This window comes from Nipponia nippon, unplaced genomic scaffold (genome assembly GCF_047370975.1).
Source record: "Nipponia nippon isolate SJK-2023a ecotype South Korea unplaced genomic scaffold, ASM4737097v1 scaffold_4, whole genome shotgun sequence".
NCBI classification, from domain to species: Eukaryota; Metazoa; Chordata; class Aves; order Pelecaniformes; family Threskiornithidae; genus Nipponia; species Nipponia nippon.
The window spans coordinates 100,382,980-100,406,321 of record NW_028262358.1 but is presented as its reverse complement, the minus strand read 5'-3'; the positions used below and the strand labels follow the sequence as shown (position 1 = coordinate 100,406,321).

At 42.0% G+C, this 23,342-nt stretch overlaps 1 protein-coding gene and 1 long non-coding RNA gene across 3 annotated transcripts; one reads left to right on the top strand and one right to left on the bottom strand.

Moving 5' to 3' along the window:
- The first annotated feature begins 1,637 nt into the window (after nucleotides 1-1,637).
- LOC148053453 (uncharacterized) lies at nucleotides 1,638-5,694 on the top strand. Its single transcript, XR_015709025.1, has 3 exons — nucleotides 1,638-1,860; nucleotides 2,759-3,075; nucleotides 4,470-5,694. It is a non-coding gene; the product is annotated as an uncharacterized LOC148053453 (long non-coding RNA).
- Nucleotides 5,695-8,741: 3,047 nt separating this feature from the next.
- On the bottom strand, nucleotides 8,742-21,449 carry KLHL31 (kelch like family member 31). Of its 2 annotated transcripts, none has more exons than XM_009467031.2 (3): nucleotides 21,279-21,449; nucleotides 17,774-18,977; nucleotides 8,742-15,902 (listed from the first exon to the last, which is right to left on the bottom strand). In XM_009467031.2, exons 2-3 carry the CDS (start codon nucleotides 18,943-18,945, stop codon nucleotides 15,170-15,172), a joined length of 1,905 nt encoding a protein of 634 aa, XP_009465306.1. In that variant the 5' UTR covers nucleotides 18,946-18,977; nucleotides 21,279-21,449; the 3' UTR covers nucleotides 8,742-15,169. The 2 variants fall into 2 exon arrangements, with proteins under 2 accessions (XP_009465306.1, XP_087633017.1); XM_087776891.1 differs by having other exon boundaries at nucleotides 17,774-18,947.
- Between the last annotated feature and the right edge of the window lie 1,893 nt (nucleotides 21,450-23,342).

The following is a 23,342-nucleotide window of genomic DNA, read 5'->3' as shown; positions in this document are numbered from 1 at the left end:
TTAAAGGGATAAATGTAATTTTCTGAATTTATTTTTTCAAAGAAAAAATTTGTCTCGATTGGAGAGTTTTCTGTCTTTTCCCCTATATTCTCTACTTTAATGAGCAGCTGTGAATTTTATGCAGGAACTATTGGGTGCAGCTTTATGCAGTTTATTAGGTGGGAGATCAGATCTTAAATATTTACACCTGATGTACAAGCATGGAATCTAGAACAGACTGAGTGACACAATGAATAATTTCTTGATTGAATGTAGCATCTTCCTCTGTGGAAATATGCACAGATATGTTTTTATTTTCTCACTCTTCCACAATACTTTTTGATTTTTCATCCTAGCATCCAGATGAAGGAAGGCTTCGGTGATCACAACGTCCATCCATCTGTCCCACTCTAATAACTTTTAAACCAACTGCCACACTTTAACATCGTGCAGTAGTGTGACACACCGCTCAAAGGCATTAGGGTAGGATTCATTTCACCTAAGTTTAGACTTCTGTAGTATCAATGTCTTCATCTGAGATAGTCACCTTAGGTTGTCCTTACAGTTAGTGGAGACCAGTTGGCACTTTTAACCATGATTCAAGTAACCTGATTTAGAAGTCTATTTTGGGATGGGATGAATCATGGACTAAGAGTGCCTTTCTCTCTTTACTGCTTAGTTAGGATGAGTGGCTGAGATGAAGAATAGTGGAATAGTGGAATTTTCTGCGTGACTTCTGAAGACCAGCTCTAGATAAGAAAGGAAGTTTAATGAGACAAAAGTTGAAGCGTGTGCTCCCAGCAGTGGTGGGGCCAGTCACTGTGGGTATCAAGCTGCCAGCCAGCCCACGCCCCTTGTCGGGAAGCGGAGGGAGCTCATGCTGCCCTTCTCCTAGCTGGTATTTAGAGGACATGAGAAAAAGATGAGTGAACTGCTGAGGTGAGGAGAAAGTCATACAGAGCTTCAGGGACAGGAGAGCTGTCAGGGTTATTGTGTTGGGTAGGTAAGAAAATAAGGCACTAGTTCAAAATAAACAAGGCTTCACTGGATTTACTGCTCACAGAACTAATTGCTTATTCCCATGAACTCATCACAACTCTGTGTGCTGTGACTGCTCAGATTAAACAACTTCTAAAATAACCCTTTCAGCATTTAGAGGTCAAGCTCTACCTCTGATCAGCTTATGATGCAAATTTCCATTTCCAACTTGATAATTTTCCAATGAGCACTTTTGGTGATTTTCCCCACAGCCACTCTCTCTTCTCTGAAAAAGTCGTTACAAACAACTCAAAACCACCTCATTCTTTTCTCTGAAAGTCCTCAGGCCTGCTAAAGTCCTGATGATGGCTGAATGGTTGCTTTGCTGAGACTGCTGCCTGGGATCGATTGTCTCTGTTTCCTGTTGCTTTCCACCTGATGCCTCCCAGCCCAAGTTCTTCAGGTCAGAGCATTTCTTTGTTGTGCACAGTAAAAGCCTTAGTCAACAAACCTGAGTCTGTAAAATTTATGGTAATGCAGGTAAATAAATGAGAATACATGACTGTACCGGTTCTGTCCTGAATGTGTGAATGTTGGTGGTATTCCTTCTAAAATGAAGGGTCTGGGAGTTGTTATGACAATGTCTCTAAAACACACTCCCCACTAAGAAGTTGCCTGGTTAAGCTCGGTCATTTGTTTTTTTGTAGAAGGAGATGGAGAAGGAGGATTGAGCCCTGTCTGCAGGAGGGGCAGCCACGGACAACAACAACAGGATGAAACAAAAACCCAGAAAGGGCCCTATCTTCTGCTAATCACTGCAATATCATTGAATGAAAAGAGTCACCATCACCTTAATAACCGTGGTAGCAATTTGTGCTTTGTCACTGTGACTCTCAGTGTTTCGTAAGTGTCATGGTTTAACCCCAGCCAGCACGTAAGCCCCACCCAGCTGCTGGCTCACTCCCCCCCAGTGGGATGGGGGAGAGAAACAGAAGAGTAAAAGTGAGAAAACTCATGGGTTGAGATAAAGACAGGTTAATAAGTAAAGCAAAAGCCATGCATGCAAGCAAAGTAAAATAAAGAATTCATTCACTGCTTCCCACCAGCAGGCAGGTGTTCAGCCATCTCCAGGAAAGCAGGACTCCATCACGTATAACGGTTACTTGGGAAGACAAATGCCATCACTCCAAATGTCCCCTCCTTCCTTCTTCTTCCCTCAGCTTTATATGCTGAGCATGACAACATATGGTATGGGATATCCCTTTGGTCAGTTGGGGTCAGCTGTCCCAGCTGTGTCCCCTCCCAGCTTCTTGTGCACCCCCAGCCTCCTCGCTGGTGGGGTGGTGTGAGAAGCAGAAAAGGCCTTGACTCTGCGTCAGCACTGCTCAGCAATAACTAAAACATCCCTCTGTTATCAACACTGTTTTCAGCACAAATCCAACACAGCCCCATACCAGCTACTATGAAGAAAATGAACTCTATCCCAGCCAAAACCAGCACAATAAGGCAGGGCATTATTCAAGACTGGCCTTAGTGAAAAGGCAGTTGCTCCCAGAAGCATGTTCCCATCTTAGGATCACTTGTTAATGCATATTTATTTTGTAATTTATTTTCTGGGAACAATTCTATTCATGTTCACTTTTTCATTATCAGCAAAGCATAACTCATTACCCTATTTCTCAGAAGGCACAACTGAGATAGGGAGTGAGCTAGTTGCTTGCTTGAAGCTATGGAGTGGGTCAGTGACTCATCAGCAGAGCAGTTTGAATGGCAGGCAGGTTTTGTTTGTGTTTCACTCCAGGAAGAACAAAACAAGTAATACAGGCCAGGAGAAAAGCTTCAAAACAAATTAACTGGAACAATCACTCCCAAGCTGATGCTGTCCAAAATATGGTTCAGAGTCCTACACTGAATGCTGAACAGTGAATGCCAGATCCTCGTTTCATCCTCAAAAACTTCATTCTCCATAAATCTCCAGCAAGGTTGCTGTCTGTTGTCCGTGATTCCTCTTTTTGGGTATCTTCATCTTCCTGGTGGGACAGCAGAAAGAAGCATGGCACATGTGACATCCTTGTTGCCGTCCTCTTGCTGAGGGAGCACAGGCCTCCTGGTCATGATGTAAATGAACAACTTATTCCTCAGTGTTTTCCAGTCTGACTGCTTCCATTCATGTCCTCGGTTATCAATACTGACCATTCCTTTGTCCTCACTTTACTGCTTTTTCTGGTGCTCTCATATACTTTCACTCCTGCTTCACCCATAACTACCCAACGATGTTTTGTGTACTCTGAAGGAGGGCCATAGGGCTGCCTTCCAGGGACTTTCCTGCAAAACACAAGTAAGCCAGAGTTAGAAAGGTTCAAAAGCAGTCTCTAAACACTGAGCTACCTGCGTGCACAGGTATTTGTTCGGCACCAGCCTGTTAAGGCTTAGGAACGCGAACCGTTGCTGAACAGTATCTCAGGTGAGTGAAACAAACTGCGAGAGCTTCTACAATTAAAAGACATGACGGCCTCAAAACAAAACTTGAAGCCAACAAAATCTTCAAGTGCAGAGAAAGATACGTAATTATCTAGAATGGAATTTAGTTCAAGGTGGAGGCGCTTAAATTAACATGTCTACATGTAGGTATATATAAAAATATGCTTGCTGTCTATGTTTTGACTATGGAGATCAATGGCTCAGTGGAGACCAGCAGCTCGATTCAGTTGCCTAAATGTTGGTGCCATTTGAAGTATTTCACAAGTCCGAGACATGTGGCTGACACAACACAAGGGAAACCCATGTCCTTTTGGGATGGCTGGATGCCAGACAGGACACCCTCCCAGTGCTCAGACGGTGCTGGACATTTATGTGTGAATCTTGTCTCTAGCCAATACAGTCAGTAAAGCCCAAGGAGCAACTCCGGTCATCCTAAAGTAGGACCTTGTGCGTGACTGAATAAATCACTTTATATGCCTGTATTGGCTGATATTGTACCTTTGGCTGTATTGCCTGTAACTGGAGGTTTAACATCTAGTGCATATATAGGTGCTTAAATCTATGCTTCCTGACCTTGAGTTGCCCTCGGTGTTTCAAAGGAGCAGTGGCAGATATGAAACACTTAGGTTACCCAGCAGCTAATGCCTGCGACTACTCAGTTTCCTGACTTGCATGGCTGATCTGGCCTTTTTTAAGTGGTCTGCCCTTCCAAGGAGATATGATCATATGGGAATTCTTTGAACACTTATTTCTCATATGAACGGATCCAACTTCTGGTAGTGTGACCCAAACTGACATATCTTCCTGCTCTGCTTCTGCTGGGTGAACCAGCCTCTTTTCTGTGACTCCCTGCAACAATTTCAGTCCAGGAGATAGGCGTATCTTTTGTTTCAAAGGGTGGTTTGATAAAGAAGTATTCAAGCTGCTGCTAACAGCTTCGGGTGTTATTTATTACTCACGTAACACCACAAGAGAGCTCTGCATTGAGCTTTAATACATGATTTATGATCTCCGCTTTCATTTTTTTTCAGCTTTTGCTAAGATTCCTTTGGAGCCTAAGTGCTTTGCTGTTCACCTGGCCTGACACATCTGTTTCTCCTTCAGAAGAGCTGATCTGTTACTTCTGACAATGTGACCAAGGTGTCCTTTTGCCAGAACTTGTTTGACACCAGCAATGAAGCAAAGAGACCCTGAAATGTCACTGACAGCCGCGTTGGCTGCTTCAGTGCCTTTGCTATTGTTCCAGCGAGTGTGATCTAATGGAAAGCAGAACAGTCTTATTATAGCAAGCTATAATTCATCGGCTGAACTCTCAAGTGTATGCAGCGACCAGCGTTAACAGCTTCAGAGCAGCAGCTGGGCCAGGAATCTGTTGGCTGCACCATTCTGCTAGCAACATGGGAAAGAACTGTTTTTCCCATCTGCTAAACTTTGGTAATTTCAAAAATGTATCCATGCTGCACTGGGATGAAAGAAAAAAATGTTCTTACAAGAGCTTGTCCTGAGCCGAGGTATCAGCATTTAGGGCACTGGTTTGGGAGGTGGAAAAGAAATTTATTCACCCTCCCTCTCCAAGGGTGGTAAATATTACATTATTTATTCAAACTGGAACAGCTCTGACAGAGGAGACTGAGAAAGAGAAACATTCAGATAGGTTGGTGGTGACATCGCAGATCTGGAACATGCAAACAAAGCTCCTGGTGTGAGCTGAAAAGACGAAAGACATACGTCCTCCCCAGGCAAGGCTGAGCATCCTTTTCACCGCGGCTGCAGGGACGATGCTCTTTCGTGGTGACGAGGCCCTGAGAAGCCTCTTCCTGATGAAAATGTTGTCAAACCTCATGCGCTGTTGTGCACTTTAATATTAATGAATTGGGATTTTTCAGCTCATCCTTGTTGAATTACACCCTGCATTTTTCAGATCATTGCGCCAGCCCGTTGAGATCCCGCGGAGTTGCAGTCTTCTCTTCCAAAATGTCTGCAGACAGTAGATGGACATGAGATGAGGAAAGTGGGCACGCCACTGTTGAAATATACTTTTTTACATGATGTGACTATTGCCTTTGATGTTTTTCTTTTCGTTCTCCCCCTTCCCCTCTGCCACCAGCATTGCCGGCTGAAATAAGTGGTTTATGGCTTTCCCTCTGCCTTCCCCCTTTGCTGCCCTGAGCTTTCCACCGGGACGCGCTTCTCCCCGCGGCCGGGGCAGCAGCGGGGCTCCGTGCCCAGGCCAGGAGGGCGGCTCCCGCTCCGGCCGCTCCCGCTCCGGCCGCTCCCCGCGGGTACCGGCTCCGGCCGCTCCGCCCCCGGTACCGGCTCCGCCCGCTCCGCCCGCTCCCCCCTGGTACCGGATCCGGCCGCTCCACCCCCGGTACCGGCTCCGGCCGCCCGCCCCGGCGCCAGCTCCGTCCTTCGGGTGCCCTCCAGCGTCTCCTTCCCGAAACGACTCAGCAGCGCAAAGCCCTTAAGAAAAGATGGGAATGCGTGAGCATCAGGCGCCCAGTTTCAGTTTGAATTTACTTTACCAGGGTAAATTGAATTTAATTTACGGGGTAAGCAGTGTATCTTTGACTAAAGGCAAGAAACGGAAGCGCTCTGCTGGCGTTAACCTAGGCTGAGAGAGACAAGTTTTGCTACATTCAGGAAAGCAACACAGCGTTCGTAGTACCTGAGTAGCTATTCTGGAGTGCTGCTTTTGGGATGGAAGGGACCTTTAAAGGTCATCTAGTCCACCCCCCCTACAATGGGCAGGGACATCTACAACTAGATCAGGTTGCTCAGAGCCCCATCCAGCCTGGCCTTGAATGTTTCCAAGGATGGGGCATCTACCACCCCTCTGGGCAACCCGTTCCAGTGTCTCACCATCCTCATTGTAAAAAATTTTTTCCTTGTGTTCAGTCTAAATCTACCCTCCTTTAGTTTAAAACCATTATTCCTGGTCCTGTCGCAGCAGGCCTGGCTAAAAAGTCTATCCCCATCTTTCTTGTAGGCCCCCTTTAAGTACTGAAAGGCTGCAGTAAGGTCTCCCCGGAGCCTTCTCTTCTCCAGGTTGAACAACCCCAGCTCTTTCAGCCTTTCCTCATAGCAGAGGTGTTCCATCCCTCTGATTGTTTTTGTGGCCCTATATATTCCCCACATATAACCGTTTGCACTGTATGGCATTACCGTACATAGAATGAGAAGTCGTGATTTGTTCTGTGGCCAGTTTAAGTGATAAGAACACGAGTTACAGACTGCAAGACTTTTATTCTGAATTTTTGTTTCGATAAGTAACTTCAACAAACTCCCTGTTTGGCTCAGAATAATCCCATACATAAATAACACAAAATAAAAGCAATCTGTTCGATTTGGCTGTTTCTAATTAACTGCAGCAAAATTCTGACTCTACTGATCTCTACAGCTATTCTCGTGTCGCTATGTGGGGATTCTACTTAAGGAATACACTGTGTCCTTCAGATGAAACAAAATACATTGCCACAGGCTTGGGTTGTATTTACCTTGTGAGCATTTCACAGAGAGAAGAAACATACCAATTTATAGGTCTCTACATATTGGGTTTAAGTTGGTATAGTGGACACCATAAATCTACGCAAGACCTACAGCTAAATTATGAATAATTTAGGAGAAATCAGCTTTCATTAAGTAAATATTTCACTTATACTATTTAACTGTTTTTCAAGGAAAACGATGATATAATAAGCTCTGAAATGTATCTGCAATATAGGAAAATAAGTTTTCTCAGACCCTTAAGTAACAAGGCAAATATCATAAGAGATAAAGGATGCAGCTAATTTTTACTTTAATCCATATTTTTGACTTACTAGTGATGCTGGCAAATAATGCATTTGTCAAGACTTGCTTAAAATCTTTTTTCTTTTGTACCATAGTCTAAGTTCTGTCTTTTTAGCAGTTTTTACCACACAGATTCATGGCTTGACTCTTCAAAACCATCCCTAAATTTTGAAGCAAAATCATCCCTTTTGCTTCCTCAAAATCATCCCTGAATTTTGATCTGCTCTACTTCAGCTCCCAGCAGTGATACACGTTATTCTTTACTTTTTTTATTCTTTCTTTTAACATTATTTAACATTATTCTTTCCACCCCAACTACTTGGACTATTTTGGAGATTATAACCAGAAGATGAAGGGCCTGCCAGTTCAGAGACAGGTCCTAAATTGTTGTAATAAACTGTTAGTTTCTCTCTTTTTCTTTACAGATAAGCCTTCAATGATCATTTTACTATCTGCTCTCGATAAGAGATCATGGGTAGTTGTGTTGCTGTAGAAGATTTGGTTGGAAATTTAACGTTTCTTCCCTGTTTCCCTCTCTGGCTTCAGGAAGAAGTCACTTAGCAATGACTTATGCCAGTAGCACGTTGTTTAGCCTTTCTGTGGCGAGGACATAGCAACGCCACATCGGCTTTAGTCCCTCCGTGAAGTCAGGACTTGTGTGCTACTAGCCCTGGCAGGAGACCAAGAGAGCCCAGCTGCTGCTCTAGGTGTGCATGGGTCCTGGTTCATGGCCAGCAGGCTCACCTGGCTGTCTTGGCTCACCTGGCTGTCATCAGCCATAAAGGCGGCCTGGTTAGAAGGGGAACATTAGTCAACAGAAGAAATCGTCTGCTGAAAAATACTGACAGAGAAAGGCTTGCCAGGCTGGAACTGCAAGCCTGGGGACTAGGCCTGGGAACCACAAGCATCCTTGAAAAGTGCAGCCGGGGACCTAGAAACCAGAGACATCCTGAGATACCACTGATAAGGCAAAAACAAGGGACTGTAATGGCAACTTATCATCTGAGAAGGTGGAAAACAGCCTGGAAACATAAAATTGCTCTGAAAGAACAGAAAACAGCATCACCTATTGGCTGTTACAGGTGAAAAATAGAAATTAGCAGCATCTATTGGCTGCTCAAAGTAGGATGTCCTATGCCCTCTTACATTTCTGTTACAAAAAGGACTTAATTTTTATTCAACATGGAGCCTCTCTCTTTGAGTACTTCCCAGATGAATCCCACATGAACTTTCCACGAGCTCTTGGACTCTCTGTGGGGATGCCCAGCTGACTCCAGACTCTGTGACGAGGATCTGCTTTGAAGGGAGACTCCGTCTGTTATCTTACTGCTTGGGTCTGTCCTCCCCTCTTTTGGGCTGGTTGGGTGTCCCCCCGGGATTGTTTTTCTCCTCCCTTTTGGGATGGTTTGGCTCCTTCTGAAGTCTGTCTAATTTGCTTCATATCAATATGATATATATTCATATAAGTAATCTATCGTAAGTATAACTGCTGTTATATTGTTGATAAGTTTTCTTTACTAGGAAAAAGGAGCCCACGGTCACTCTCTCTACACAACCGCAGGACGGGTAACCCTTCAGGTCATGACATCGGCCGAATGCCACATCGCGCCTTGAAACAAACCCTTGGTGTCAAAACGCAGGGAATACTTTTTGGTGCTTCAAACCTTCTCGTCTGTGGCACAACTTAATTGCGCTTCAGAATTCGGACTAATTTTTTTTTTTCCTTGAAACTTAGATGTTTTTATTTCTGATAATGTTACTCATACAATCCAAATGAAAACATGTTAAGTTGCTAATCAGACATCTGATCTATCGTCATTTCTTGTTAGGCATTTTGATTATGACAAATGACTGTGAAATTCATTGTTAAAAAAACAAGTTGTTGCCCTTGTAATAAAAGGAAAAAGATAAAAGTGGCTCCAGTGTCACACTGTGTAGCTTATTGTGAAGGTGGTTTGACAGCCCGGGTGTAACAAACATTCCGGTTAACTGATATGAAAGCAAGGATCAGCATGGGGCTCAGAAAACAAAGCATATTTCAACGGCAACCAGGCATTTGTCAGAAAGAGTCTCGCAGTTTCCAACCGATTTTACAATAAGAATAATTTGTTTGCACTGTGTGTCGACAGTTTTATTTAAAGCATACAATGAAAAATACCAACATGCTGTTATTCCTCTCAACGACAACTGCTGCACTACAAATTTTCATTTTTAAGTAGTAACATTCTCACATTACACTTACAGATTTTTTCTGTTAAAATATGTTCCCTTGTGTTATCACAGTCCATCCTTAAAGTGTATAATCAGAAAACCTATTTGTATAAGCAGTATGTCTAACACTTATAAGCCAGGGAAATGCTTTACACAAATAAATTATATTTTTAACTTTTCTTGTTGACAACAAAACTGCCAAGGCAGCAACTAGTGTAACATCCAGTGTATTTAAATGTGTGTTCCCATTCTTACCAACAGAAATTGACTCTGTATTCCTCATAAATTTACTAATTGTCTATGTTTTTTATCGAAAATTTAATTTTCATTGAGACAACAATGAACTCATACTAGCCTTTTGCATGGCAAAACTCATCTGGTATTAACTGACTCTCTCACACAAGCTATATAGAATTGCATGTATTCTTTTCCTTTATTCTTTAGGGAACTTCTGGGAACAGAGATCTGAGCAGTGCCACACTTGCGAATGAGCACCAGCGACTAGTTTTTTTACCCCTTTTTTTCCAACAGGCATTGCAGAATGTGTCCTTTTCTTTATTGTGGCCACCAGTGATGAGATTTTTTTGAATTAGATTCACAGATGAGGTTTTATGTACTGTTCACATCTGTGCATCTTCTTTGGTGCCCTATGAGTCATTCAGTTATGGACAAGAAAAGAGAAAATAAAAGGGACAAGAGATCCTCCTCCTGCATGGAGGAGTCAAACTACAAATCTGTGCATTATAATGTTTTTGATTACTTATACAAAGCAGGTCTTTAACAAAAGGATGAGAAGATTCATTGCAAAAAGGTCAGGAGACTATAGTATGACTACTGGCTTCAGCTGCCTTCTCCAAGCAGGTAGATTCAGAATTTGAAAAAGATCTGCCAGCTTGGGTAAACTGGGTTAAAATGGATTGAAAATTCAATTCAACTGAGAATTCAAGTTACAGGCAATTGAAAATTTAGTCTTGCTTTTCATAAGAAAGGCTGGACTACCTCAGTTAGGTAACATAAAGAAAAGCTGCTTATGGAAATGTGTATGTTGAAGTAGGTGCTTCCTTCCAGCACATATTTCTCAAACATCATTGAGAAATGGGGACAAAAATCTTAGTCTACTGACCGTACTAAGGGGCTCCATCTTTCCCTTGCCACTGTCTGGAGCTGCTTGCATCTCCTATCCTGTGTGTTGCACAAAAACCCTTGGAGCATACAGAGGATTTCATTAAGCAGCCATCCCAAAGGAAATAATCCTTATGGGAAATCTAGTCTCTAAAAAATTTCATGTGTCTGCATCGTAAGTTGGTAGTTGAATGGTGATACTGAGGATCAGCCTAATACCTCCATGTTGGCTTTCATTGGACTTTGATACTTGTCTATCCATGGATTTAGTTCTCGTATTTTAATTTTCCAAACATAAGCACATGAGAATAATTGTGTATAGGAGAAATCCCACTGAATTCAAGAAGGTACGCATGCTCATACAACTATTTGTTTGACTGTTGGGTTTGCAACTAGAATTGCCAAATCCAGCTGCTACCAGCGAAAAACTCCCCCTAAACCCAGCATGGGTTTGGAAAGAGTTAAAACTGTAGGATCAACTAATCTAAGTTTCAGGATAATATAAAGCATGGTCTTATTCAGTAATTTTATTCACCATGTACTTTTTCCTGCAAGAACTGCCATTTAAAATTCTCAACACAAAACACTTTTCAACACCTCATAGTTTTGGATGATGCTAATTTTGTCTGTTTCCCCTTTTGACCAGCTAGAAGTTGGCGCTTAAGCTTATTGAACTCTTCACCGATCCACAGATGATCTTGCGGGTTAACTTCAGGAAGAGATTAAATGATCATGATCTCATCTTGATTAAGAACTAAGCACAGAATCTTCCTTTCAGCATAACTTTCCAACAGTAAGTTCCTCCCTCACAACCTTGTAACACACTCTCCCATGCACTTACACAAGCATGAATAAACAAGAAAAGAAAACATTATCAAACTCTTTCACTCACAGACTGAAGAAAGCTTATTTTCAGATTTGAATTCCTTGGAAGCACAGATGTTGTTGACTATAAAATGCATGGGCATAAGGAATTTTGAAGATAACAGCATATATATATATATATATATATTTTTTTTTTTTACTATTAGTATAGCATTGAAGAAGATCCCTGTAGTGGTTTAACAATCTGCATCTCGTACAGTTGGAAGCCCTCTGCTCTACTTAATATTACCATATACAGTACTTCCTAAACTGCATTTTAAAATTTCTTTTTGGGATATACAATATTTCATGTCCAGCTGAGATGTTATTGAACATCTGGAGACTGAAAATACGGTACCGGACAATGAAAGAACACCGTCCCATAAAACACAACATACAAATCATTTTTCACAGTTCTAACAAAACAGGATTGTACATAAAAATGTCACAAATAGCTCAGTACATTGGTATGATCAAAATAATATTAAGTCCAGCTGATATTGTCACATATTAAGGGCCAAATCCTGGCTCAATGTGCAGTTGAAGCCTAAACAGATGTTTAGAGAAAATAATATAAAGCCACACTGAAGTGGCTACTGATAACAGTACCATTTGTTAATCTACCTAAAATTTTTGGCCTGAAGTACGTACCTAATTTGTGCTACAGAAGGAGCACATGGCCAATGGTGCTTGCATCCTGTCCTAGGGCACGTCTTTACGGACTTGTCGTGGCCAAGGGCAGTGGAGGCTGAGGAGCAGTCTTCCTGCAGGGTATGACAGTTTTGGCAGGCATCTATATCTACTGTTCTGCCAGAATTTGGCCAAGAGTTCAAAATCCTGTACATCTTATTCAGTAGTCCCAGTGAAGTCAATGGAACTTTTTTGTGAGTAAGATGAAAAGGATTTGGCCCCCAAAGTTTTTAACCCTTTAAGTAGTAAGAGAGTAGTTTCATTGCACTTAGCCCATCGTTCACAAATACCTTTCTACTTGAAAACAGAAGATGGTTGTTGATGTATAGGAAGTGTTGGCTCACAAAGAGGAAAGCGTGCAGCAACGTCTGATTTCTCATAGCGTTTTGGAACTCAGTTCCCAAAGGGGAAAAGAGACACTTGCATATGACAGAATTTCATCCAATGTCTGTCTGAGGCCAAAATTGTTGCTTCTTCAGTTCCTAAATACCATCTTATGGGTACCTTAGAGACGCTAAATAACTGGAGTATGTATACAGCTATAATTGAATATGTGTATGTGTGTCTTCATTGGACTGGTGGTGGATAATCAACTTCATCTAATAGTATTAAAATTTTACAAAAAAATTATTGGAGCAGATGGATTTTTCAAAGAGGTTTTTAAATACTTTAATATGGAACACATGGTCATGACTTTGGGAAAAGAGAAATTTTGCTCTCATCCACGAGAATGCTTTTGGTGACTGGAATGGGCAAGAACAGTATTTTCGAATTTAAAACAAAATATTCTTACTCTGTTACACAATTCCATGTTTTGTTCTGTGACTGTGGATTTGAGTTATTATTCATTTGAATGAAACAGGAAAAAGGATAACTGTATGCTAATTAAATTAATCAAACCTACATGACAGTGTTACTTTGACCAAAAGCCGTTGCAGTATATTCTGCAGTATATTCCAATAACATGCAGCACTCAAAAATAGAATTTGGGATTTAAAATTGTGTAGTCAGGATGCAGACATGAACTATAAGTTAGAACTGGAAAACAGGACTGAGTACCATGGAGTTTAATCCCAACTGACAGAGTGAATTACTTCATCTCTAATACCGTGTCACGCTCGTGCTGATGCTCAATATGTAGCTGCAACAAAGCTACAAAGAGCAGAGCATAAGTCCTGAAAATGCTTGCCTCAACAATATCTGCACTTACAATTTTATAGCATTCCCCTTTTGCAAATAAGGTAAAAAATCTGGATGCCTTGTAAACATTGCTAAGAGCATGCCTTCTCATTGGCACCGGCGCCTGGAGACGCCAATGATAACCTGAGGAAACTGCATGTCAAGCCTCTATGAAATGGTTAAGGTGAGTGAACGTCTACCCTTTTGGTTATATTAAATCATTTTAGTTCCTTGTATTGCTTCTTTCCTTCCCCGACAGAAGGGTGTAGGCATTTTGTGCTGACAGCAGTCCTTTGGGATCAAATTCTCAGGGGACATTATGGGTTGCATATCCCTTTGGCTAAGGGAATAGGATTAGGTTTCATGCTTAATTCCCCCACTGCATGCTGAAATTAGGAAGAAAAGTTCTTGGAAGGTAATCTAAGTTGAGCAAAGATTTCACTCTGCCCACTGGGAAAACTTCACAGACTTCAACAGGAACAGCATTAGTCTAGCCTTTCGAAAAACGTGAATAAAGGCTCCATATATAGGGCTGTAATGAAGGCTTCAAAAGGACATACATAATGGTATGCCCAGGAAAAGGTTACTTTGGGTGATGTTCTGCCTGCACCTGGTAAGAAAGGTGTTAAGGTATCTCTTTGGTACTATTAAGGAAAGTCTCTTCAATTTCATCCAGTTTTCCCATGACTTACCATTTTCCACACATATACCCTACTCTTAAAGGCAGATCCTGCAGTCTTTATTCTGTCTTCATTCCTCAGTCAACTGGGAATTTGTCAGAATAATGCTGAGTAGGAGGGATGCTCTGTGCATCTCCACTCTTAGACACCATTAGCCCTTGGTGCCTCCTGGCATAAACTCAGCTTCCAGATTTTGGCCCTGCTGCGGCAGCTGCTGGTTCCTTACATTGGTGAGGACCTTCTTGAACAAGAAGATAACCTGGATGTACATTCCTACACAGATGGGAAGAGTAGGAACAGGAGGATAGATACTGACTGGCCTTCATGCCTTCCACCTGGAGTGACAGCAGAGTCTCCCTGGTGTGAAGAGGAGGATGGGGGGGTGGTCTGCTCCTTGGTGTACACATGGAGGTCAGGAGAGAAACCTGGCACCCAAGGCAGGCCATGGGGCTGGCCCATTGTGCTTATAGGAGCTAAGGTTTTTTGTGGATTCAGGTCTTGAAAGCCATGTCACAGCATTAGATATGAAAATTAAAGGGTTTCATGGCAGAAGATAGGGATCTCTTTCAAACTTCTGAAGGAGAAAATGTTTTGAGAAATTTTCTGTGAATACCACTGCCCCAAAAGGAAAGTTTGCACACGCTATATGCTATATTTTGGGGGTCTGGGGTTTTTTGCCTTCTGTTTGTCAAAATAGAAAATGCTTAGAAAAGAACAAAACTGATCAATTTTATGATGACATAGCACGTTTCTGATGTATGTTGAGATTTATTACTAGCAATATTTGACTTTCATTTTGGGTTCTGAAAGCATTTAACACTCAGTATTAAAAAAGCCTCACAACAATTTTCTGAAGCAAGTTTGTCTCTATTTTACAGGTAAGGAAACCAAGGCACAAAGAAAGTAATGATTTGCCACAGATAGTACAGTAGGTCAGTGACAAAGTCAGGAAGAGAATGAAATTCTGCAGTTATGGGTTAACTCTCTCTTCCTGCTAAGAAAATTCATCTTATCCCTAATATGCTGTTTCGCACCACCTGTATTAAAGATCATGAAAACTGGCCAATTTGCACTGTTAAAAGTGTTGCAAAGCCAATGACTTTTTTCCATATAAGCACAAAAATGCTACTTAAAGGGTTAATTATACTGCTGTGCTGGTAAACATTTTTACTTATTGCTGGTTAGACCCATACTTAAATGCTGACTGGGACAGAAGAGACTGAGCTGGCCCTGGACTCCCTCGTCTTGGTGTTGGGCATGGATATCGTACAACAGGATACGCCCACAGTGGCCTCAGGCAGCTCATCTTCCTCTGTCCATTCATTGAGATCCGGGTTATAGCACTGAATGCACTTCTTATATTTTTTCTCTATTTCATTCCAGCCACCCACTAAGTAAATTTTCCCGTTAAGGGTGGAGGCGCCAGCCGTACTAACTCCGGTTTGAAGCGGCGCCACGTAACTCCATTGCCCCATGTAAGGACTGTAACACTCCACGGGGAGAACATCGACCCTTTCGGCTCGCCCCCCAAGCTGAGACCCACCCATGACGTAGACCCTCTCCAGAAGGGACACTGCGCAGTGCCACCCCCTTGGGGTGCTGAGGCTAGACTTATCCTGCCAGCTATCTTTGCTGGGGTCGTACATGCACACCGAGCGAGAGTAAGCATTATTAATGTAACCTCCTGTGACCAGGATCCGACCATCCACCACTGCACTGGCGTGGCAGCACCTGGGCACCTCCAGGGGTGCCTTCATCTGCCACTGGTTCGTTGCAGGCACATAGCATTCAACCGAGGAGAGGCACCCCTCAGAGTTGCGACCACCCACTGCAAAAAGGAGGCCATTGAACACATTCAGGCTAAAGTGGGTGCGCCGCTGGTTCATGTTTGCCAGGTGAATCCAGGTGTTGAAACGAGGATCGTATCTGAAAGCATTAAAAAAAGAGGGTAACTGTCTCACATACTGCCCTGCTGAATTCTACAGTTCTGTCTCTGTCCCACTACTGCTGCAGCTGCGAAGTTGCTAAAATTTTAGTTATTTATTTAGCCCAACAGAATTCAGTAGAATGAAACTGATATTCCTGGTTAGATTGCCAAATAAATTTAGTTTTTGATTGCAGAAAAAATGTGTTTGTATCATTCAAACCTGGCATTATTTCAATGAAGTAAATCTGACTCTTTTCTGTAATTTGATTTTGTATAACCTCATTAGAATATTGGAAAGAGATACTTTCAACATACAATAGAAATTTTAGAAGTTTTTTTGCAATTTACACCTACAGCAAAGATGTCAAAATTTACTCAAAGAAAGAGTTTTAAAAAATGTTAGGTGGTGATTTATGCTTCCATCTTTTTAGTACTTTCTAAATGGTAAGTAGTCTTTCCCTGCCACTCATATGGTGTAAGAATTATGTGGAAAGAACATCTTTGCTTCCTAACACCATACCTATCTGAAATAACATTCTCTGTTCTTGACATTTAAATGAGCAATTCTGAAATAGGGCATAGCGAATTATGACTCCTGACGGAGCTGAGTGAGGAACGTTAGCAGGCCCATACATTTCTCCTGTTGCATGCTGTGGCGACCAGAGCATCACATGTGAAAAAGACTATGGGAAAGTAAACAGTAATAGTTAGCTGTCATACCGCATCGTCATCTGCAGCTCTGAAAGCAAGCCCACAGACATACTGACGCGACTTGACATGCGCGAGGTTAATGGTAGAACAGGAAGCAGACCCTGTTCAGCTGTGGACCATAAGGAATCTCCCACCTCCTCCCCACCAGCAAGGTGTGCACCGAGTACACAGCTCCTTGTGCGAATGTGAGGCATAGCTTAAAACAGAAGACTGGGAGAGCAACAGCTTAATTTCCTTTACATGAGATATTTTTCTGACAAAGTAGATTACACAATAAAAATGATCTAGAGAAGATTCCTTATTCATTAACTTTGCATGTCGGTTGATGTCTTCAGAAGTTAGCTGAATGTTCCTTCTGGGAGCAGGAAAGGAAGCACTGGTAGGACTGTGGCTGCGTATTGCCATTGCACGTCCATAGTCTGTTTGTAGATAAAAAGCTGAGTTGTCTCACTTCCAGCCTTTGCTTCAAGCTATTGTGTGCTGTCAGCTTTTAGGCTGAACTATTTAAAAACCAGTATCACCCATCTGACTACTGCATGTTAGCCTTCTGACCTTGCTTTCACCACTGCAGACCTTGAATGACTATAGATAGGAACTGTAATATTTCAGAAGTGGAGTACATTGTAGAAGAGAAATATAGCCTTCAAGAGACAGTGACATTTTTTCTAAACTCTTGATAAATAAGCTAAAGGATATGAAATGCAGTATAAAAGCTGTTGAAAATATGGTGGATGGTGCATAGAAAGTCAAGATTATAATACCTAAAAGGTGTTTTTCAGAACTTTCTGTGAGGCATCAGAAGCTCTTGCAATTTAAAAAGTCTCACCTTGTCTGATTTGGTGCATTTTAACGGTACCTTAGAACATCCTGGAACCTCTTATTTGTGTTCCTATTTATTTCCTCCACTTGGACTAAGTTTTCTTGGTTTTCCTCACTTCTCATTGTGCATGTGTAACCATGGTGAAGTTTTTGCATAACTTCAGATGCATATTTCTGTTCATGCAAACTTTAATATAGAATACCATCCATACCTCCCCAACCCTGTCCCCTTTTTATTTATCTGAGCGGTTCATGCTGCACGTCACAAACCAGCTTGGTCTATCTACTGGCATTGTGTGGAATCAATCTCTCCATCCCTTTTAAATAAATAACCAGTTACCTGCAGAAATTGCTGACTGCATGCTTGGCTTGGTTCCTGGCATCATTCTGGTCTTCCCCACCAGCCACATAGAGAAATCCATCCATCACTGTCACACATTGATTAAAACTTTTAGCAGGCATTTCACTCAGCTTCTTCCATCCGTTTTCAGGATCTCTGTATAAGATGTCTCTGCTAAGAGACTTTTCTGTTAGAGCAGGGCGTCCCCCAACAGTAACTAAGACTCTGAAACCTCCACGGATCCTTGTTCTTCTGGACTGCAATGTATTCTGGTGGTAGGGAAGCAAATGGTAGTTCATGGCATCCACTAGGAGCTTATGGCAGTCTGCATCTTGCATCATTCTTGGTACGGTTTGAACATAATTGACAAGGTCTTGGGCTGAGATGGTACCAAAACGGATGTTACCTAAGAGATCAGCAGCAAATTTTACTCTTTTTTGGTCAAATTCCAGCCATTTTATTGCAATCTGGAATGCAACAATTTCAGAAGGCAACTGCAAGTCATCATCTGCGAGAAGTTCATTAATCTGATCAAAAGTAAGTTTTAAGAACTGATCCGTTTCTGAAAATTCAATGAAGTTGTCTCTAATAAATTTGTGCGCTGCTTCCTTGGTTGTTTTTAGTCCGTATGTTTCTGCAATATTGGCAACGTACATACAATTCTCAACACTGATTTCTTGGATTAGAAAATCACAGCACATCTTTACAAGGGTGTGAATCTGTAGATAAATTGCTGTGGAAATAATACTACCTATTGTATAAAGTGAGAGAGTAAGTTTTCCAGTGTAAGCATAGGTGATGACAGTAGCTAGACCCAATGGGGATACGTCGTTGAGGTCTACTCTCTGAGTGGATGGATCTTTTTTTAAGATGTTGTGAAAGTAGTCACTGCTTGAAGCCATCACTACCTTATGAACACTGAAGGATTTGGTTTTGGTACTGATAGTCAAGTCACAGAGAAAATTTTCTTGTCGCATTCTGCTTAGACCTTCCAAGAGATTTGGGCTATATAATGGGTCGGAAACTTCAGATGAGATGCAGCTGAAACCATTTCCTCCATCCAAGAGTCCATTCAAGCCATTTAGTTTACTGAGAGGGCCATCTTCCACAATGATAGTCATTTCATTGATATCTGCTTTGTTCTTCTTCACATTCTTCTTCTTAGGGGCCATGACTGCAATGAAATATTACAGCCGAGAGCTTGCTAAAAATAAAATTAAAACATTTAGAGCTACACTGCAGTTGTGAAGTGTAATAGCGGAGGGATCATGCAACAAATTTAGCCTTTGTCAATAAATATAAATGCCACAAAACCAAAACAGGCAGGATAATCTATCTATCTTCCTAAGAACCATTATACTATCTGAGATTGTAGTGTGGCTGCTTATTAATAACAATGGATAGTCAAATTGTGAAGAATACACCTACAACACCTAAAAATATTCCTTTTTTTTTAATAACAAGGTCATAAAAATAACATTCCCCTATTGTCACCACGTCCAAAGAGTTAAATTCTCTTCCTAAACATTAAAGGTGTTTGCCAGAGTGTGAAATTTTGTAAATACACATTGAAATCATCCAGGCTCTAGATATGAATTAATTAGTCTGAAGCATAGGAAAGATATGGGCCCTCAGCTTTGTCCATCCTTACTCCAGGGCTAGTACAGACTTACAGGTGAGTTCAGAGTTTGACCACGAAATATTAAGAGTGGGAGAAATTCTTTAACAAAAACCCGCAACATAAGACATAAAGACAAAGTGAATTTTAGTATGATGTCATGTTGATTTTAGGTTTAGTATCTGCTCCAAATTGTTTCCAGGTTTTTGTGACTTGATTTTCTAGACTGATGATATTCTGCTTCCCATGTCAGATTCACAAATACATTCTACTCATAGCACACTGTGCTAGCTTTTCAATATCAGTAATTTGAAATTTATAATCCTACATTTAAGATTTTTTCTAACTTTTATTTGAGAAAAATGTCATACAAACACTAGCAGAATGTGTTATTTTAAACAAGTTCTTTATGTATGAAGGTTAATAATTACTCCCATAGAGTTATGTTAGAACAGGTATTTGAATTAGACTTATCGACTCTAGACAAGTTCCAGCTCTTGCTGAAATGAAGAGCCAACTTTTTGTCAAATGCAATGTGAGACGGCCCCTAAGTAATTTTCAAAGGAGCTATTTCAAATAAATGTATGTATATGCAAATACACCTTGAAGGAAAGGACTGATCATCAATAACCCAGTTAAAACAGAATTGCTGGGATCAGCATTCAAATATATTCAAATATAGCATTTATCTTCAATATATCCATTGATTTTAAAAGAATTTACACCAGCTAATTTTCTCTGTGATCCTTGTGCTCATTCATGAAGAAATGCTACCTAACAAATATCTGGATTATTTTAGGTAACCTAATGAAAAACTCCAGTAGTATTTCAATCTAAAATCTCAGCACATCAATTTCTCCTTAAGCACACAGCACGTAACAAAACGGTAATTTAATTTTAGAAAGGAATGGCTGCTGCCTGTGAGCACCAGGGGTTTTTTTGCTGCTGCTGCAGGGTGACGGCCATGTGCAGAGCAGGCGAAGAAGAAGGCCATGTGTGCCCAAAGCGTCAGTGTCAGCCCGCGCTGACGTGAGCCGTGATCCCCGAAATGTCGGTGTGCCAGTGCGGGGGTCAGCTGCTGCCCGGCTCCCGCCGCTCCGGCTGCATTCCAGGAGCTGCATCTGTTGAGACCTATCAGAGTCACCTCCCAGAATAGCAACCTCCCAGCAGCTTGCCATTTTAAGACAGGTTCAATCAAAGGTATAGCTGGTGTTTTAGTATACTTTGGTTGTTTAACACAACTTTTTTGCAAAAAAACCTATGCCATCGCAAGTGTCATGTATATTTGTTGACATAGAATAAAAGCAAAATGAAACTTTTGGATGTTTCTGTACGTTACCCATGTAGTTGTATCTTTGCATATTAATAGCCACAATTTTATAGCTGGCAAGGGAATATTCTTTTGGCAGTCATATTTGTGGTTCTAAATATTTTTAGAGACCCATAACTTACAAATTTTAATACACGCAGCATTTAATGTTTATTGCCTCACTGCGTCATTGCAGAGCTCATTTAAATCCATGACATTTTATGCTCTCTGTTCAAAAATGTTCACTCTCCAATGTTTTTTCCTGAAAAATACTTTTCTATCAGTAGAAATGTCACCAGCTAGTTTAGTGTATAAGCACATAAGTGACAGGACATGCAAAACCAGTGAAACAAATCAAACGGTCCTATAATAAATCCAAGTTACTGAACTTTGGAAACCCTGGATGATTTGGTTTTCTATAGCTATTTGCTTTCACCTAATTTATTTTAGCTTAAGAACAACTCATGCCAAAGGACACTCAGGGTCCCAAAACAATGCATTCAAACAAACAACCTTCCCCCCTCCTTTAAAATGTTACTTCTAATCACTATCAAAGTGAGGAGTTAAAAACCCCTTACCCTCCTCAGAAAAATGGTGTCCCAGAGCTGTCCAAGAAGCTGTCAGTGAAAATGCCTCTTCCTTGGAAAAATGAGAAGACAAAAAGAGAGGAAAGGTGGCAAAAAAAGAGAGAGAAAGATCAGAGGCCACTTGGTAAGTCCCAGCTTGTGGTTTCCAGTGCGATGCTTTGCTGTCACAGAGAGCAAGAGACTGGAGCCTGCGCTCGAGTGCTCTTTAAAATGACCCCTCCTTTCCGTGCCTCACTCCCTGCCTCTGCCCCGCCACGGGAGCTCAGCTTCTGGGGCTGCCTGGCCTCTGGAAACCGGGGGGACAAGCCTGGGTCCTGCAAAGGCACAGGTACAAGGCAGGAAAGGGAGGGGAAGGTGAAGACGGTAGGTAGATCTACAGCAGGCAATAATTGTCCCAGGTGGACCACTGGCTTCCCCACCTCAAAGGTGGGTGCCTGGGCAAAAGCCAGGATGCTCAGGGAGGGGGACAGGTTTAGACTGGACATAAGGAAGATATTTTTTATGACGAGGGTGTGTGCTGGTTTTGGCTGCAGTAGAGTTAATTTTCTTCATGGTAGCTAGCATCAGGCTGTGTTTTGGATTTGTACTGAAAACAGTGTTGATACCACAGAGATATTTTCATTATTGCTGAGCAGTGCTGACACAGAGTCAAGGCCTTTTCTGCTTCTCACCCCACCCCACCAGCGAGTAGGCTGGGGGTGCACAAGAAGCTGGGAGGGGACACAGCCAGGACAGCTGACCCAGACCGGCCAAAGGGCTATTCCATACCATAGGACGTCATGCTCAGCTGGGGGGAGAAGAACGAAGGGGGGGACATTTGGAGTGATGGCGTTTGTCTTCCCAAATACCCATTATGTGTGATGGAGCCCTGCTTTCCTGGAGATGACTGAACACCTGCCTGCTGATGGGGAGCAGTGAATGAATTCCTTGTTTTGCTTTGCCTGCATGTGTGGCTTTTGCTTTACCTATTAAACTGTCTTTATCTCAACCCACGAATTTTCTCACTCTTACTCTTCTGTTTCTCTCCTCCATCCCACCAGGGCAGAGTGAGCGAGTGGCTGTGCGGTGCTTAGGTGCTGGCTGGGGTTAAACCACGACAGGGTGGTGAGACACCAGAACAGGTTGCCCAGACAAGCTGTGGATGTCCCATCCCTGGAAGTGTTCAAGGTCAGGATGGATGGGGCTTTGAGCAACCTGACCGAGTGAAAGATGCCCCATGGCAGGGGGCTGGACCAGATGATCTTTGAAGGTCCCTTCCAATGCAAACCATTCTGTGATTATATTATTCCATGACCTAAAATAACCAGCAGGAAATGCCAAGGAAAAGCTGGCACTTCAGTTCCACTTTCTTAGGATTTCGGAGCTTAACTCTGGGCAGAGGGAAGGAGATCAGCTGATGGGGATTCACAGCCATGTCCTATTTCTTGGAGTTAGGTCGCTGCTTCTGTAAAGACTTGCCTCGGCTTTCAGGGATGCTGGCTCATATCCCCTGGTATATTTGCAGAGAGATGTGAACTTTGATCTTCTGTCTCACAAGAAGGTATCCTAATTTGTGGGTTATACCATACACCAGAATAGTTTACCTCCACCTCTTGCCAGTCAACCTCAGGAATAATATAAAGCCAAAACTCCACATCCCAGGAGAATTTCATCCCACGGGAGAGGTGAAAGAGGTGTGAGTGACTGCATGGGAAGGGAAGGATATGGGGGGAAGTGGAAGTCAGAGAAAGGGAAGATTTTCTCTTGGCTGTTCTTTGTGTGATGCTTCATCTGGTAGATTTATTCGATTGCCTCCAGGCTTGGATGGGCTATTACAACTACTGCTGCAAAATAACATTTGTCATTTTGAACAAAAGGGCATCACTGTGTTAGTGGAGTTAAAAAAGTTACAAGATAAAAATAAAAAAACAGAATAGGGAATGAGAGGTGAGCAAACGTGAAATCAGAGTGAAGGAGAGGGATGCAAAGCCAAGCCCTCTCAACAGCAACAAGGTAATCAGCTTTCCTTATGAAAAAGAGGGCCACAGCTGTGAAAAATTAAGGACGAAGCCTTAT